General features: G+C 40.0%; 2 protein-coding genes across 2 annotated transcripts; both read right to left on the bottom strand.

Moving 5' to 3' along the window:
* Positions 1-1,336: 1,336 nt before the first annotated feature.
* On the bottom strand, positions 1,337-2,501 carry LOC145447372 (uncharacterized). Its single transcript, XM_080325796.1, has one exon. The coding sequence runs from the start codon at positions 2,438-2,440 to the stop codon at positions 1,370-1,372; it is 1,071 nt and encodes a 356-aa protein (XP_080181922.1). The 5' UTR covers positions 2,441-2,501; the 3' UTR covers positions 1,337-1,369.
* A 7,208-nt stretch (positions 2,502-9,709) lies between these two features.
* On the bottom strand, positions 9,710-11,504 carry LOC145445809 (uncharacterized). Its single transcript, XM_080323947.1, has one exon. It carries the CDS (start codon positions 11,388-11,390, stop codon positions 10,293-10,295), a length of 1,098 nt encoding a protein of 365 aa, XP_080180073.1. The 5' UTR covers positions 11,391-11,504; the 3' UTR covers positions 9,710-10,292.
* Between the last annotated feature and the right edge of the window lie 5,411 nt (positions 11,505-16,915).

Genomic DNA, 16,915 nt, shown 5'->3' with positions numbered 1-16,915 from the left:
ACGTATAATATATATGCCACATTTTATTTGGTTAGCACAACCGACCCAGCACCACATGGTAAATGCATTCGAAGCTATAGATTGTCACAACCACAGTCACAAGCAGCAGTATACAGTTTGCAAACCAACAGAAGTCCGATTAGCAATGTAATAGAATTCATGAAAAGTTACATGCGTCGTGTACAACAGATTGCAGCTATCTTGCAGCGAATACACGAGGAGTTTACAGAAAATCGCTTTGAAAATATGAAATAAATATCGTTCACTAACAAATATGTATTGGCCTATACATACATGTATACACTATACATGCAGGAGCCTTAAGGGGTATAATCAAAGCAATGCGTACACTGCTAACGAGTCAGGTAGGCCTACTCCAACTATGAGAATGAAAGCGTCTGGGTGTGTAATGTGTATGCGTTGCATTTAGACCAGTGATTCTCGACCTTTTTGTATTCGCGGACTCCTTTTGGACCGTCACGGCCCCCTCAAGTTTTCGTTCAAAATTAGCTCAATTTATCGTGCAACCGTCAACTGTCTTGTGCAAACAGTTAATGTAGGCTAGTGGTAAACATCCACAAAATGACTTTTATTGAAAATTACAGCACACTATATATGTAAAAATTTGGTATACTTTTATTATTCCGAAGGGATCTTTCCAGCTGTATTTATTGTCTTGAAAATCCGCGTCTTCGATTTGATATGAATGAGTGCCGAACATCCATTTCCACAAAATTATATTGGTGGCGAATGTAATATTAACGCGTAACGCTTCCGACGAAAGCATTTTAATGTGAGTTTTTAATGAACATATCACGTCCAGCCTTATGGTCATTTCTATCTAGCATCTCATAATAAGGTTATTTAGTGGTTATATCGCACGAGAAAATGGATTTCGTGGCGAGGTTTCAATTTCTTCATTGGGACAGATTCCGAAAAAAATTTAGGAATTTCTATTTCAAACGACTGTTTACGAATTTGCTGAGACTAAAAACTCTAAATCCAAAACATTTTGGAAATATTCGAAGTCACCCTGTCTGACCTTGCTATCTCCAACATTTCATTTTTCCACAAACCCCAGCAAAACATCTCTAAATAGCAATATGTTTGCATCAGCAGGCTATTGGCAATTTGACAATTAAAATGAGTTTGCACAGTACGATATTTCATCGTGGACGACCATCTCAATGATGTGAGTGTCAAAGTTTTAGCTATTGTTAAGCGAAACTGGCTCATGCTTTACCTAATTAAAAAATAAAATAAAAATTAGGTTGTCAATCATTTTACAAATCCAGAGGCTTCGCGGACCCCCTGAAAATGCTTCACGGACCCCTAAGGGTCCGCGGACCCCCGGTTGAGAACCACTGACTTAGACGGAGTCACCATTCACGCGTAAGCGTAAACTGCTTCTGACTGCGACCTGAAATCGTTGCGTGCCGATCGATATTCTTCGACTTGGACAGAAGAAGGTTAAAATCTTCACCGCGTATCCGAATGTAGCAATCATAGCGAATACGTTAATCAGCGACGAAATGTCATATATGGTTTGCCTCAAAACAACCGGGGCCGTGGTTGGAAATGCAAGAAACGAGGTTAAGAGAGCTACAACATCAGTGGTCACCATGACAAGGGAACTGATGATGGTCCGCCTCACACACATTTCTATTGGACTTGTAAACCGGGACGGCTCTATGTTTGTACTGGATGCTATAAAGTCTTTCAAAGTACGAATCTTATTTCGGCTTTTTCCGGGATCACCTTCATCATCGTTTCCTCCCCTGAAGGTTACCCGAAGAGCAGGGTATATGCACAGATACGAAATGATCAATTGCATGAATAATAAGGCAGATGCGGAAACGATGTTTCTCTCTATCCCTTGATGAATCAACCCAGTATGATTACGAGCTAAGATGCATCCATACACGTTGTAGGACACGGGATTATCGATGAGGAAAGTGCATAAGATGCCCGCATTCAGGACGCTAAACACGATCGCGTAGAAACGACTTATCCAGTGCATGCGTATCCCAATTTTGGGACGCACGTATCCGTGCGTGTATATTTTTCTCTGCACGACCCATAGAAACATGTAAGCTCCATATATCGTGATAGCATAAGTTACGTTGTCGAGGTTGTAGAATACTCCGCACCACTCCAGTCCGTGTGGTATCCTAACCAATGAGTACGCGATTGTTGTAGCGATGAGTCTGATACAGAAGGCTGTAATTGCCAATGTCAGAACGACGTAAATGATTCCGTTATTTAGGCTGGAAGAGCCTGCGCTTTTCCACCATCTCTTGCTTTTGAAGCCATAAATCACGACGCAGAATAGCAGCCAGGTACCAACTATCAGCAAAATGAAAGTGAGAATTTCGAACACCGACAAGAACATATTCCATTCAAAAGTCGGTTCCACGTACGTGGAGTTGCTATCATTCATTTTAGAACTGCATCACATCTAGCCTTATGTGGACTAAGAAATATAACAAGAATGTGAATGCTACATTTTAATATTTACAAAATATCTAACTACACCTTCCGTAGGATATCATGATATTATTCTCGGGGGAAAAACCGATGCTCCAGTGACGTGCGTTGAGGTTCATGGCTGGTGACTTCTGATGCACTGGCGTAAATGACCATTGCAGCCGAAAACATCATGAATGCTACAAACAACAACAACGCAGGCTACGTAAGAGTAGCTATTACATACCACAATTTAAGGTAAGTATGGTAGGAAAATACATTACAGCTACATCAGTATAAGCTATAAGGGAATTTATTTGCTCCGCATTACGATTTCGCCGTCACAAATCCACGATTCGGTTTCCGAAATCGATAGAGCGTTTCAATGTGCTGCGATCATCCAATTGTTAGCGAATAGTGAGTGAGCCAGATTCGTATGTGCCTCACCAGGCTTTTGTTTCTCTGCGATGTCGTGGTGCGTCATAAAGTAGAATTTCACATTCCTTGGCGAATTGGAGGAGGTTCCGGTGCTCTTAGATTGATAATATTCGTATTTTCAGAATCAGTGCCACAATAGCATTTGATCGATACCAGATATTATAAATTGCGAGCTGTTTGTGATTAATTGTATTATCCCAGGTAATGCACGACTCGCCTGTGGCTCACCTCTCCTTTCCTGCTAGAATTTTAAACACTAAACATCAAAATTGGTTATGATGGGTGACAAATTTTTTAAATTTGGTTATTCATGAACATCGATGGATAATATCAATAATAATCATAGGTTTCCGCAATTTTCTTTTACCCATCCTGACCACAAGTGAGGCATCTGCTTCACCTGCCTCCCCTGACAGCACGTCACTGGTGTTCTCTGTATCGTACACGTTAGGTCCCAACGATCATATTGGCTCAGTGTGCAAATGTCGACATATACATTGCAGTATTGATTGCACAACGTGGACTACGGGAACATGCATTAATACAAATGAGATGCTATTTCGCTATTTTTAGAAATCGTGACGTAGAGGGTATTGTAAACCCTACCCTGCTATAGAGGCGACTCTAGAAATGTATATGTAGCTCATGGATGAGTTACAATCACTACCGTTTTATTATCTGGCTATTATAGGTACTAGCTAGCAGCAATCGTAATGTTTAACGTGATACAACGCAGCTACATATATAATATTTACCACGCTCCTCCAGATTACCAACTTTTCATTGGGTGATTCAACTTCCTTCCGCGTGATTCATGAGCGATGGACTTTACAAATGTCACCGAAATCGCATATTCCTACATCACCATAACCATAAAATGATAATCTCATATATTACTAGGATTTACCAACATTTTTCATGTATAACGTGATTGCCGCCGTGTTGAAGTTCCAAAAGGCTTCGTAAATAGACACTGGCCGACCGTTTCTTACACCTATTCTGCAACTGAACAGAGTATCTTAGAAAAGTGACAATTCCCTTCCCAGCTCGAAACCATGGAGCAAGCAAGTATAACCTTATCGTAAGGTATATCCGTATCTGCATCACGTCACGTTACGTCAAGACATGAAAGCGAAAGCGTTGCGTGTGTACCCCGGAAAACACGATGGCGTGTATGCGCGTGTGTGAATACTACGAGCTACGAAAACTTCATTTATCGACTTCAGCAATCGTCTCATGCACGGTAAATTCGTGGATGGGAAATTGGCGTATTCATCAGATTTCCACCAGAACGTGGGATGTAAATCAGGCAAACGTCAACTTCGGTAATCAAATTGTGCCTTGCAGCACATTCCAATAGTTGAATATGAGTCAAATACACCAATCGCTATGGAATTATAATCCAGGGGTGTATAGGGTTCTGCTTACGTTTATCATCGTTCTTTTTTGGATTTCTTGGGCGGTACATGAAAGCGAAATCCACGATACACCCGTGGGATACATCTCCACAGGAATGGGTCTATTTGATATCTTTTCACCTATTGCAAGGGTGTGAAATCACGATTTGGTATGAAAGTGCCGTTTGACTGATTTGAACCCCATAGTACAGGGGTCACCAACACGCGGCCCGCGAGGACATATTTTGCGGCCCGCGACCTGATTTGGAGAAATTTAAGAATAACGCTTACTAAAGCATTTTCAAATGCTGGAATTGATTTCATTTCAAACATAATGTTGTTGGTGTTCAAAGTAAGCCATTCTACCATGGCCAATATCACTATTCCTCACTATCTAGTACGGCTTCGTATGGTAATATCATTCCAAGGAGGAAGAATTTTCTGATATGAATGGGCATATTGCCTTGATGTGCAATGGCCCACCATTGCCGAGACTGATGCGCTTGAAAAACGATTTCGGGCTCTCCAAAAGACCATGCTTTACGAGGAGATAATTTTCCAGCTAGTAGGCTACCGTGTCTATGCTAACCCCAATATCGATTCTTTAATCCAGGGGTGGCCAATCTGCGGCAGTAGAAGGAAAATTAGCCGCCGTCGACACTTAATTCAATTAGGATTGTTGGCGGCCGTCAATATGCAAATTGAACTTGCGAATTGACTCCCTACTTAATGAGAGGTTTGACTTATTCTTGAAATTTTCTTCGCCCTAGGCGCTGTTCAATGCGAGTCAATTTTCGATTTTAATATAGTAGTGTCCTTTGTAATCCGAGTCCTACAGTACAGACGCAAACCGCAGAGAAAAATGATGCATACGCCCCATAAAGAAATACAATTTTTAATCGTGTTCTCCTCATAATGAATGAAATTTGTTTCTAATAGGCCTGCATTTGGGCGAATCAAATAGGCTATATCTCCACTATACCGACGAATCTGATGGGAGGTCAAGAAAAAATTGCATGCAACGAAGGGGAGTAAAAAGAATTGGCACACAAAGATGCAGCACCGCATTAATAACCTCCCTAAGTTTTCGAATAAACCCCCTGCATCAACCCAACCGGTGAATCTGATCACAGTGGCCGAGAAAGGATAAATATTTGATTGTAATATATAAAACTATGCTAATATTTATTGACAAAATTCCCTAATTAAAGTGAAAAAAGTTTCGCGCTTGACGCGACTACGGAACTAATCCCTGTGGCTCTTCATAACATGAGTACTCACGATTTCGGTGCGCATAGTACACCGATATAAGTAAATAGATTAGTCCGGAGTATACCGGCAATGGACATGGACAGTTTAACGTGGGTATTTGGCCCCATTTAGTTCATTATGCGGCCGCAAGCTACATGAGTAATCGAAATGCGGCCGTGAATAGCAAAAAGGTTGGTCACCCCTGTTAAAGTTGCTACAGAGTGTTGTCGGGCATCGTGGGCAGCTGATACAGTTCAAAATAGAATGAAATTGATGATCCTGATATTTTTTGTTGTATTTTTGTTTGTACAATAAAATATTAGTTCTTTTGTGGTGACTATATGCCCGTCGCCCATGTTAGAGAGCACAGAATTGTACTAATTGTACTAACGTAGAGTTATGAAACGTGGTTGTTAAACTGCCTTGCCTATTTCAATCTCGATATTAAAGTCTTGCGGCCCGCGACCCATTTTCAGTTGGCGACCCCTGCCATAGTAGGATAAGAATTGCTGAGATACACGAGTTTTCGTTTGCAGTGTGCATACGCCCAGAGGGTTGTTCAAAAAAAACTTTTTTCCTGATTCCGGGGATTCCCTGATTGAATTGTTGCTAAAAAACGCTGCACACCAAATTTGGCTCGATTCAAACTCATAAGAGTTTTGAATTTGTCATAACAAATCTTTTATTTTTCAAATTTTATTGTCAACCCCACTCGCAACATATAATCTCTCCGTTTTGCCTGAACTATTATAACCGCTGTCGCCGAGTTCGTGATCTCAAGTCACATAGATTCCTATGATTATTATCCGTAATGTACACTTTGAATTAATATCCAAGATGGTATTAAGGACGGCGCCGCACCATACCTTTACAGGTGATGGGGGAAAACTTTTACAATACTAGTAATATAAATACAATAATATGAATAATGGAGCAGCAATGTACAGCTATTGATATTTTCACAAATTCCAGTATTTGAGACCAATTGAGATATGCGCGAAATTGTTATGAGGCTTCAATAGTTAGAGTTCATGAGTGATGCGGGGGAGTTAGCGCAGAGGTAACAATAAGCGCCTGCTACCCGGGTGGCCCGGGTTCGAGTCCGCGTAGGAGGTTATTCTGGGCTCCTCTCCCGCGCGTCGCTGTTCTTACGGCGACTTAAAGCCCACAAATCCCCAAAAACGCAATCAAAAGGAAGGGGAAGAGCAAGAAAGAGCCTCGAAATAGAGACTATCATCGAAAAAGAACTGAACTGGGTGGTCGAGGGGGCCAGTTTAGGAGACCGCAACATTACGTCGCATTTTGTCTTATCGCATTGTACATTTTGCGTTCAGATGAAAATACAATGTGACGCTAATTATTATTAACTCATTTCCATGCGAAATGATCTCAATCATTACACCATTTTCGGAAGTTGGTGGCTCAAACGGGTGCCACTTGATGACGCTGATAGCCTCACCCCTAAGTCGCGGGTCTACTAATACCCAAAAGCATATTGGCCAATGCAACTATATTGTTTCCAGATGCATTCTTCTGTACTGTTTCGAAATGTGCCTTTTGTCCCTATATTAGGGTTACCATATTTTCAGTTCCGAAAGAGAGGACTCTTTTGTCAAGTTTCCATAACAGATTTAAAATACAGATAATTGTGATTCTGTGTGAGTTGACCTTTTTTTAGTCAACCTTCGCGGCAATGCCCGAAAACCCAGTTTTCACGTGCAGTTTATGTCGGGTAGACTTTTTTTAGTCTTTGGTGTCTAATCGCCTAAAACTCAAAGCTAAAAAGAGGACGGCATGCGAAAAAAGAGGGCATTTGGGCGTCCTCTGAGGTTATTTTACATTTATTGAAAAAAGAGGACAAATCCTCATAAAAGACGACATATGGTATCACTACCTGACTGTACACACCCTGCTTGTAACATCGTTTACTAATAACTTGAACTGATACTTTACCTACCTTGCCCTACTTCTAAAGTGGTTATATGTTTGACAACTTCCACATCGGCTTGAACAGTATTTCCGGCAAATCTACTTCGTTTTATTCAATTTGGATTTTGAAACGTAAATAGTACTTTTGGGATAAATTTTCATCCATTTTATGGGTGAAATTATCTTAAGAACAATGTGGAAGATCCGGTGTATATCTGTAACTGAATATATTTTCGAAGATTCTATATATTTGTCGTGTCATTAACCATCTTGCGTTAGTCGCGGAGGTACATCTTGTAATTTAGAAAGCAGCCACTCCCGATTAATTCTGTGATTCTCAAACTATGTGCCGCGAATCTTTTTGCAATTCTGGAAACCCAAACTGTAAATTATTGAAATGAGGCATGCAGGCTGGCATATGCGACTTGAAAGAGTTCTTGCTACATAGCCGATGACAAAATCACATGTGAACATTACAATGGAACCAAACATGGCATTGCCGATGAGCAATTGAAACGTCATAATTGAGCTGCTATGTGTCGAGGAAAATCTTCAATTCGTTTCACGTTCCCAATGAATCAACTCGTAAACAAAACATTGCTCCGCAAAACATGAGCACACTGCCTGGATTTCAACTCGCATCGCAATACTATTTCTCAGGATTTGGTGTTCACAACTTTAGATGGGTAGTTAGTATATTTTGAAGCAGTGAATCAACCAATCTTTATGCAAAAGAACAGCTCATTGATTTACGAAACGCCGTGTTTATTGGAACGCTGTTTCCGTAAAAATGGATGAGTTATGGCTGTCTTCTTTCAAATCCCATACGATGATAGGTGCAAAAATATTTATTATTTAATTGGCAGGTGCAATGTAATGTACATTGTGCATCTCCATGACTATGTGAACATAGTTTTTTTGTTTTCGTTGAAATTAAAAGCTGTAAACGACATAAACTGATTGGAATTAACGACGAAATGCGGGTATGTTTGTCAACAACACATTATCGTTTCAGTCATATATATATGTTCGTGTAAATAACCATAACTATCGCATTACCTCGTAAATTATTTTTAAAAAGCAAATTTATTGATAGTGTGCCGCGAGTATTTAATAATATTTTTTGTGTGCCCCAAGCCAAAAGAGTCTGGGAACCACTGGATTGACTGCTAACAGTATGCAACCCCTCGACCAAATGTAACTTTCGGAATTACTTATTTAATTACATTTCAAACTTTTCATTTTTTACTTCCACATGAAGTAGTTTTGACATGTCTTGGAATTTGCTACTTCTATTTGTAATTCAGTTGAAGTCTACGGCGTTACTTTTACTTCTACCTGAGTAGCAACACTGATTACTTTGACCATCTCGGATCGGGATTGGTGTTGGATTTTCGATCCTTGTTTCTGTTGGCTATTTACTGGCGACACCCACCGGTGGTACAGGGTTGAAGTCTCTACTCTGTCAATCTTTGACGAGTCCGAGATTTACCGGTGATTCTTACAGTGGTTGAGTCGGTTAATTTACCCCCAACTCTGAATTCACACATTTTCAATATACCGACACCGAATACTGAAAATTTAAACACACCTTCCAATATTTTATTCTCATAAATCCGACTCTATAACATACATGTAAATTTACGCAAAATATCATATACGTTATTATTACATAAAGTATTTTAGTTATCATTATTAATAATGGTAATTATCAAGTGAATTAACCTATTTTTGCATTACTGATTAATACTTAATGCTAGGGTTACCATACGTCCTCTTTTAAGAGGATTTGTCCTCTTTTTTGGCTTTTTTTGAAAGTGTCCTCGGAGGACGCACTTTTGTCTTCTTTTTTGACAATGTAGGTCATATTTATAGCAAAATGCGACTGATATGCCGTAAAATTTACCGTTTTTTGAGAATTCCTCTCCGGTTTTGCAAGTCTGAAAATTCTGAAAAAGTGTCCTCTTTTCAGATTTCCAAAATATGGTAACCCTACCTAATACTCTATGTAAAAATATATTTATATAATTAATCACTCTCCTGATTAAAAGATCTCAAAATGATGGACTCAATAGAAATGAAATACTTGTATTACAACTGGGGTTGCATTTAAAACAAACGGTGTTTTAAAACACATACTTTTACAACTAAAAAATAACACAATTTTTTTTTAAAAGGCCTTTGTTTAAAACACGGTTTAAAACGTGTTTTAAATAGAGGTACCTTTAAAAAAAAATTGTGTTATTTTTTAATTGTAAAATTATGCCATAATTGTGTAAATACTTTCCAAAAAACATGTTCTATGAGACTACGGACAATTACCACCCGATATACCCGACGTATATCGATATGGGATGGTCGGAACCCTCAAAATAGTCGATTCAACATTAATAGTACAGATATTTCGTCAAAGGAGCTATGTTTACCCTATATTTTCAATTGTTAATGTCAATCCACTATGACGTAGCAATTGAATATTAGTGACGTCATGGCTTAAAATGACATGTTTGTTTTAAATTGATTTTAATTTAAATGCAACCCTAATTACAACCATCAGAGAGGATTTCAATCAATATAGATAGACAATATAGCAGAAACAAGTGCATGAGAATAATTGATGATTGATGAAGTATCATTCAAATGTCAATTAATTAGTTGGTAACTCAATCAGCATAGGGTCATCAGGAGATGGACAAATCGGACACCGACTCAGCGCGCAATTCCGACGATGCCATTGCGCTCGTTTAGACGAAGATAACGAATATACCGGGATGAAGAGTCGTTTCGCCATTTTCCTTCCACAGTACAAGCTCAAACCGTGTTCGCCCGGTTCGAGGCGTCCCTAAACCTCGAATTCTTCTGAACGTGAAATATTTTCATTGTCGGACAACAAAGCGTTAGAATATCGCCAGCGAATCCAAACGAGCCGAGCATACAAATAGCATTAATCACAAAACTGATATCGTACAGGGTTTCTCCGATCACAGTAGGCGTGTGGTCCGGTATCACATAATCTTCGACAAGGGCCACGACAACGTCGTTGATTAGAATGACAGAGCTGCAGATGACGGTACGTCGCACGGCCATTTGAATAGGACTTGTAAGCCTCTTTGCCCCTGCTATGATTGCAAACTTTGAGCAACATAGACCGCTGGTAGTGTCATCTTCGTCGTCACACTTGCAAATTTCATCTGATCCGTCTTGTTCCGCCGTCGTGTTAAATCTCACTCGTAGAGCTGGGTATACCGATATCAGCAGCAGAGATATTTGCATCGTCAGCAGTATTGTCGCGAATAACACGTTGCTACCGTCGCTTTGCAAGAATCCCTCCTCGGCGGAAACGTGGTAGTAACACCCGTCTGGACCTTCGCGAAACGATTCCGGCAGAATGTACAGTACCGGTACTGTAGCGGATATCACTGTAACGTAAACGATGCATAGTCTGCTGGTCCATTGCATGCATTTGCTGATGCGAGGTTTCACATAGGGATTCGTGTAAATATATCTTTGCCGCAGCCATAAGTACGTGTAGATACCGTACGTGGAAACAGTGTAAGTGATGCTGGACAAGTCTCCGATTTGTTCGCACCGGTTTTCGTTGTGAGGGACCGATCTCAGTACGTGCAGCATCAAGGTGGTTATGAGCTTCGGAAAAATTAGTACTACTGCGAATGCACAGGTGATATAGATAGCACCGTTGCTGAGACTTGATGTTCCTCGTGTGCTGCACCACCTCGTCGTCTTGAATCCGTAAAAAAACAGGCATCCGAACACCCACGCTACTGCGATTAAATTGATGATAGCGAACGCGTGAAACAGCGCCAGCCAGTTTCCCCACTGTGAGACAGAAGTGCCATTTGGAAAAGAATGATCTCTCGCATCTATGGTGGTACTGGAGACGTTGCTCATGATAACCAACGCATGAGTAGCTACGTCTATACCTGTAGAGACAATGACCTTAACGATTAGATTAAAAGATTGTCAAATTTATAATTTACTAACGCTCCTTACTAGGGAGAGTCAGTCGAACACCTCGAAATGAATTCTAAACCTGCGGCATAACCAAATACAGAAAAATAAAGGAAATATATCCCGTTATATGACATTACGTAACAAAATCTGATTAAAATATAATATTAGCTTGATATTTTGAGGGCGCTGATTCCAAAAATGTCATTTAATATTCACTGTCATCAGTCCCTAACCCTCTCCATAGACCCGACCTGGGCAATGTGAGGCCCACGGAGCTATCCTGAGCGGCCCGCGTGCCCGTTTCTTTAAATTCAACACATAAAACCTACTTTTGAATATCGCTGCGTGGAATAAAACCATAAGCTGTATATACTGAGCCGGAACGGAAATTGGTTTACTTTGAACTCTGTTCAATAATATGCCGAGATTACTCAGCCTACGTCTCTCGCAATCTCGCGTGCGTAATCCAGATTCGAAATAAAGCCAATGTAGCAAAGTATGTCATAACAGTTGAAGTCACAATAATTCACTATTTCCATATCGTTTAGTTCAAACCTTCTTTGTTGCCATTGTCACATTACGAATTAGACGGTGTGTGCTTTAAATTGTCCAACCAAGGTCGACTTCAGAATTCCTACCCAAGTGTTGGAGGTTTATCTAGGCTCCTCCTCGTCACCTCATCCGCGTAATCGATGTCTTACAAAATGCCTAGAAGTGGGCCGTGCTACAAGTTACCGAAAAAAATGAAGAATATCGGGGTGGTGTAAATGACCATAGTAGTCGGCAAACACCTAGAAGAGAAGCAAACAAAACTCAAAAGAAATGTCCATTCCAAGAACTCGGACACCCTTGTACGACATAGGGGGTAAGTTCCGACCGATCTTTGTCTTAAACGTCACACTGTGGGATGAAATTATAAGAACTTGTCATATACTCTTGGCGTTTAATATAGACCTATAGGGTGTGTATAGTGTATCTTCTCTCACTGTACTACTTGAATCATGACTATTCATACTCTACTTGGAGTAGCCTACTCGGATCGTGATAACCTGCATCGTCACATTTTCTACCGCAAAAATGGAATTTCAATTGTGGAATCCACTGCAAAATGATGTTGATATCTCGTAAAATCTTCGTTTCTCATATACCAGTACAGCGCATCTCGGTAAAATGTCACCCTGTAATCACCGAATCATACTGCCGAGAAAATGAATGATATTCGAACACCTGCCTCTCCACATGATGTGAAAGATAACTCAACTCAACGCAGGAAGTCTAATAGTCATATCTCATAGTGAGGAATGCATTTCTGTCGTACACCTTGTCAATAATAAGTACGGTCATTATTAGGGCCAATTGCATATCGGCCGTAAAGAAGATTCGCGATCTTGAAGCCAGGGACTGGGATTTCATTGGATTTCTCAAAATCTATAGATTAAATGACACGGTTTGAAAAGCCATTCATTCATGAGAATGGATTAACAGCCAATCGATTTCAGAAACACTATTTCCAAAACGGAGATTAGGGCTGTCATTTTGCTACCACAGACAGACAATCATAGACATCCCAACTCGTAGAATTGTAACCAGGTCACAATACTGTTTGATATGAAAATGAAATCATATCGCTACATATTCATAATGCATCGCTCGCGTTAGCTTGTGTTTGGCGTGGGCAAATTTGTGAGGATATTGACTAAATCCGTATCGAAATATGACTCCCTCTAGCATTCTGTGCTTTTCATACAGGATTTCGACCCAGTACGAGTCAAGTGATGATGCTTCCTGTGCTATTCCCGAACTCTCAGGAAAGTGACTAAACTATGTAGACCAGTGAAAAGTTTCCTGCCGGTATATCCCAATTACAAAAGGCAAGAAATTGGGCGCTTGTCTAGTAATTAGAGAAATGAAACACCGAATTTTAAACGTATTTTTCGTATGGTGTCGTAATAGAGATTTCATTGTCTACTTCGGGCGTGCGTCACAATGGTGCAAGTGCGATAAGAAATTGTTTAAAAGTATAGCCTGCAACTCGTTTCCGACAAGTTATATGGGAAAGCTACGGAGACTTTTAAACAAACTTCGTTAAATTCCGACAGTGTAATTAAGCTACATCATGGCAGTATAATAGAGGCCCTAGTAAATAGCAGACTCTCATCTCGTTCAAGCATTCCGAACAATCACAATCAGGTTAGTATGGTTTAATACCACTTCGCGAGCTTCGCCTTGCAGAAACTTCAATAGAACCACATATAAATATCTAGTATCAAAAAGACACCATTAAAAGAAGTTTCCAATATTACATTCAAGTTGTATGCACTTGTCGTATTAAATCTAGAGTAGATTTTGGTTTTTGAAAGTTCGCCGGTTCGCAACGTTTTTTTTTTGAAGATTTACCGGTCCGCGAAGTCAAAAAGGTTGAGAACCGCTGATGTAGACAGTACTAATGTGCATATTTTAATATAAAAATATATCCCATCCTAGATTCGACAATTACTGACGATAAATGTGCCTGAACTGGTCACTCGGATTCCAAGACCCGCGTTTGCGTGGATCGGTACCAATAACAGACAGATTCCGTAAACCACAATAAATGGAACAACTGCTGGAAAAGTAATACCTACTGACTGATGTTAGTGTAGTCATCAGACTAAATATAATCCAATTTCATCATTTCAAATACTTTTAATATTAACATTCTTCAATCTATTGTGATTGGCCTATATTCAGTTGAATATTAGGTTGATCGATAGGCGAAGTTTTATTGTCTAAACCAGGGGTTCTCAGCCGTTTCTTGGCCGTGGCTCATTTTCCGGTTTAAAAATGTGCTGTGGCCCACCTGATATCTTAGAGTCATAATCTTGTCTAATGTGTGGTCATGGACAGCGCCGATATGCCTATTTCTCTAATATATGCGCATTTTTCTTTAACTGATGATATTTAAATCTCGATCTCTCGGGATATGAAATCGCGCGAAGCGCGAAAAAAGAATTTCAAGTTGAATAAATATCCTCCAACAAACGATCAACGAAATAATCTTGAGCCCTTCGAGTTCCCCCAATTCGGGGTGTGGGTGCGGCAGTTACGGCCCTGGTAGATCCTAAGCTAAAACTCCTAAGTAGATTATTTTCGTCCGCTGCTCCATTCGCGTCGCGAAACACAATGATCAGATCCCCGCACTGCGTGATTGGGACTTTAGTGATACTATTGTATGGGAAATATTATAATCATTTTGAGCCAGCATCGAACAATTCATTGGTGAATGGGGTACTACAGAGAAGTGAAGAAAGATTTTTCAATATGCATGATGTACTTTGTATGTCTTGCACCAAAACAACTTAAGGTGCGATGTCAGAATATTCAATCCAATGATACAATCAATTCCTGTGACTCTTTCATTATGTACAATGATTTCCAGGCCGGACATTTTCAAACCGACTTCAAAGATTAATGCGCTCCGATAAATCCTCAATCCATTAAGATTCGTTGCGGTGGTGCAGTATACCTCCGCCAGAAGTTGCTAATAATTTGCAATTATGGCTATTTTTAGCTTACAATAATACGGCCTGCCGAAGTACAGTAAATCTGTACATCAATTGCACTTCATTGCGAGTACATTGCATACCCCATTCAACGGCATACGACATATGACCCCGCCGGAATACCTGGTTACTTCAGCATTATATTCCAGTTAATATACGCTTGAAATTATTTTAGTTGCTGTTAGCCGTAGGTTGTCGTATCCAGTAGAAAAAGCCACCGTTTCTCCCTAACGTTTTCGATTTGTACATGCTGACTTCATACGTGCCACTACGTCTAATCAGAGTCGGATGAAAAGCTTTATGTAGCCTACGTATAATTATATAATACGAATATATTTTTAGCGAATAACATAAGAAATATAACTAAGCTTACATTAATTCTGAAATTTTCTTAATAGCTCTGTGGCCCACCTCAAAATGCTCTGTGGCCCACCAGTGGGCAATGGCCCACCCTTTGAGAACCCCTGGTCTAAACAATAGGGTTCCCATATTTTGATATAAAAAAAGAGCACGCTTTTCAAAAATTATGTAAGCTCTAGTACAGGGGTGGGCAAACTTTTGAGCTCGCAGGCCGCATTCAACATATGAATCCATTCGCGGGCCGCATTATATAAAATTGGGATTATAAACCAAACGCAATATTGGTATTTGATTATATAGTGAGGACATGGAGATAATATATATGTTTACTTAAAACAAACTAAACATTGCTTTGATGACATCGTACACGTGTCAGAAACAGTGGCGAGATTTTATAGGTTGGTCAACCTCATTAACCAATTAGTCAAAACTATAGAAATGAAAGTCGGTTGTCCCGATTCTTAGAACAGGATTGAAATTTAAATCTGTGAGCAGCGATCTGTTCATAGATTTACTAGTTCTACTTTTAGTTCAGTTCCAGGACACACAATAATGGCGGCATCATAACCATGTTAGCTTCAAATATTTCGCGCCCCATTTTCGTCATATCAGAAAATGCAACCAGAATGCTAGCAATCCCAACGGACAGTTTGATGACATGGCGGGTTATGACTGTTGATAAGAGAATTGAGAAATATGAAATTTTGAGTATACACAGAGCAATAACCATGAATTTGAGGTTAATCGCGCCGAGCGCGAATTTTTTTCAGTTTACTGCAGCTTCGCGACCCCTTCATATGCTATCACGCCCTCAAGGGGGGCGCGCCGCCAGTTTGAGAACCACTGCCCTAATTCTACGCATACAGAGAACGATTCTATCTAAGACACGCGCGAATCGTTTTGTATAAGCACATCACTAAAATAATTAATACTGGAGTGGCAAATCTGAAATAACACTCTCGTTTAGGATATAATCTGTGATGTTTAGCAGTTGAGACCTATCAATCTGCGTGGGCATTAAAATCGGGATATCGCGCCAGAAATTAAACGTAAAAAATAATATTGGAAGTATTTACCTTAGAACAGTGGTTCTTAAAATTTTTAGGACACGCCCCCCTATGATGGTGAAATATTTCGTTATATCACAAAACGCGACCAGGATGCTAGCTAACCTAACGGATAGTTTGATGACATGGAAGGTTACGACTGCGAATGGGAGATTTTTAAATATGAAATTCAGACTAAATACAAAGCAATAGTTATGAATTTGAGGTAAATTGCGCGGAGCGCAAAAAAAAATTCCAGTTGAGCTCAGCTTCGTCCCCCTCTTCAGATGCTTTCACGACCCCAAGCCTACCCCCACCCCCATTTGAGGACCACTGTCTTAGAATTATCCTGATTAAATGTACAAAGAAAAAGTTAAATCAAGTTCCTGGGAACGATTTTTAGTACGCATTTTATCAATATTTTTAATAAGTTTCTTTAGGCTCTCATGGCCGCACAGAACGGTGTTGCGGGCCGTAGTTTGCCCACCCCTGCACCAGTACAAGAAAAGAAACC

The sequence above is a fragment of the Botryllus schlosseri genome, chromosome 9 (genome assembly GCF_051294905.1).
Source record: "Botryllus schlosseri isolate E-star chromosome 9, Bs_hap1, whole genome shotgun sequence".
NCBI lineage: Eukaryota > Metazoa > Chordata > Ascidiacea > Stolidobranchia > Styelidae > Botryllus > Botryllus schlosseri.
Note: the sequence above shows the minus strand (reverse complement) of the source record. Positions and strands in the feature narration are given on the sequence as shown.

Bases quoted from the DNA above. Each gene is read 5' to 3' on its own strand.
- LOC145447372 (XM_080325796.1), bottom strand. From the start codon at position 2,440: ATGAATGATAGCAACTCCACGTACGTGGAACCGACTTTTGAATGGAAT.
- LOC145445809 (XM_080323947.1), bottom strand. From the start codon at position 11,390: ATGAGCAACGTCTCCAGTACCACCATAGATGCGAGAGATCATTCTTTT.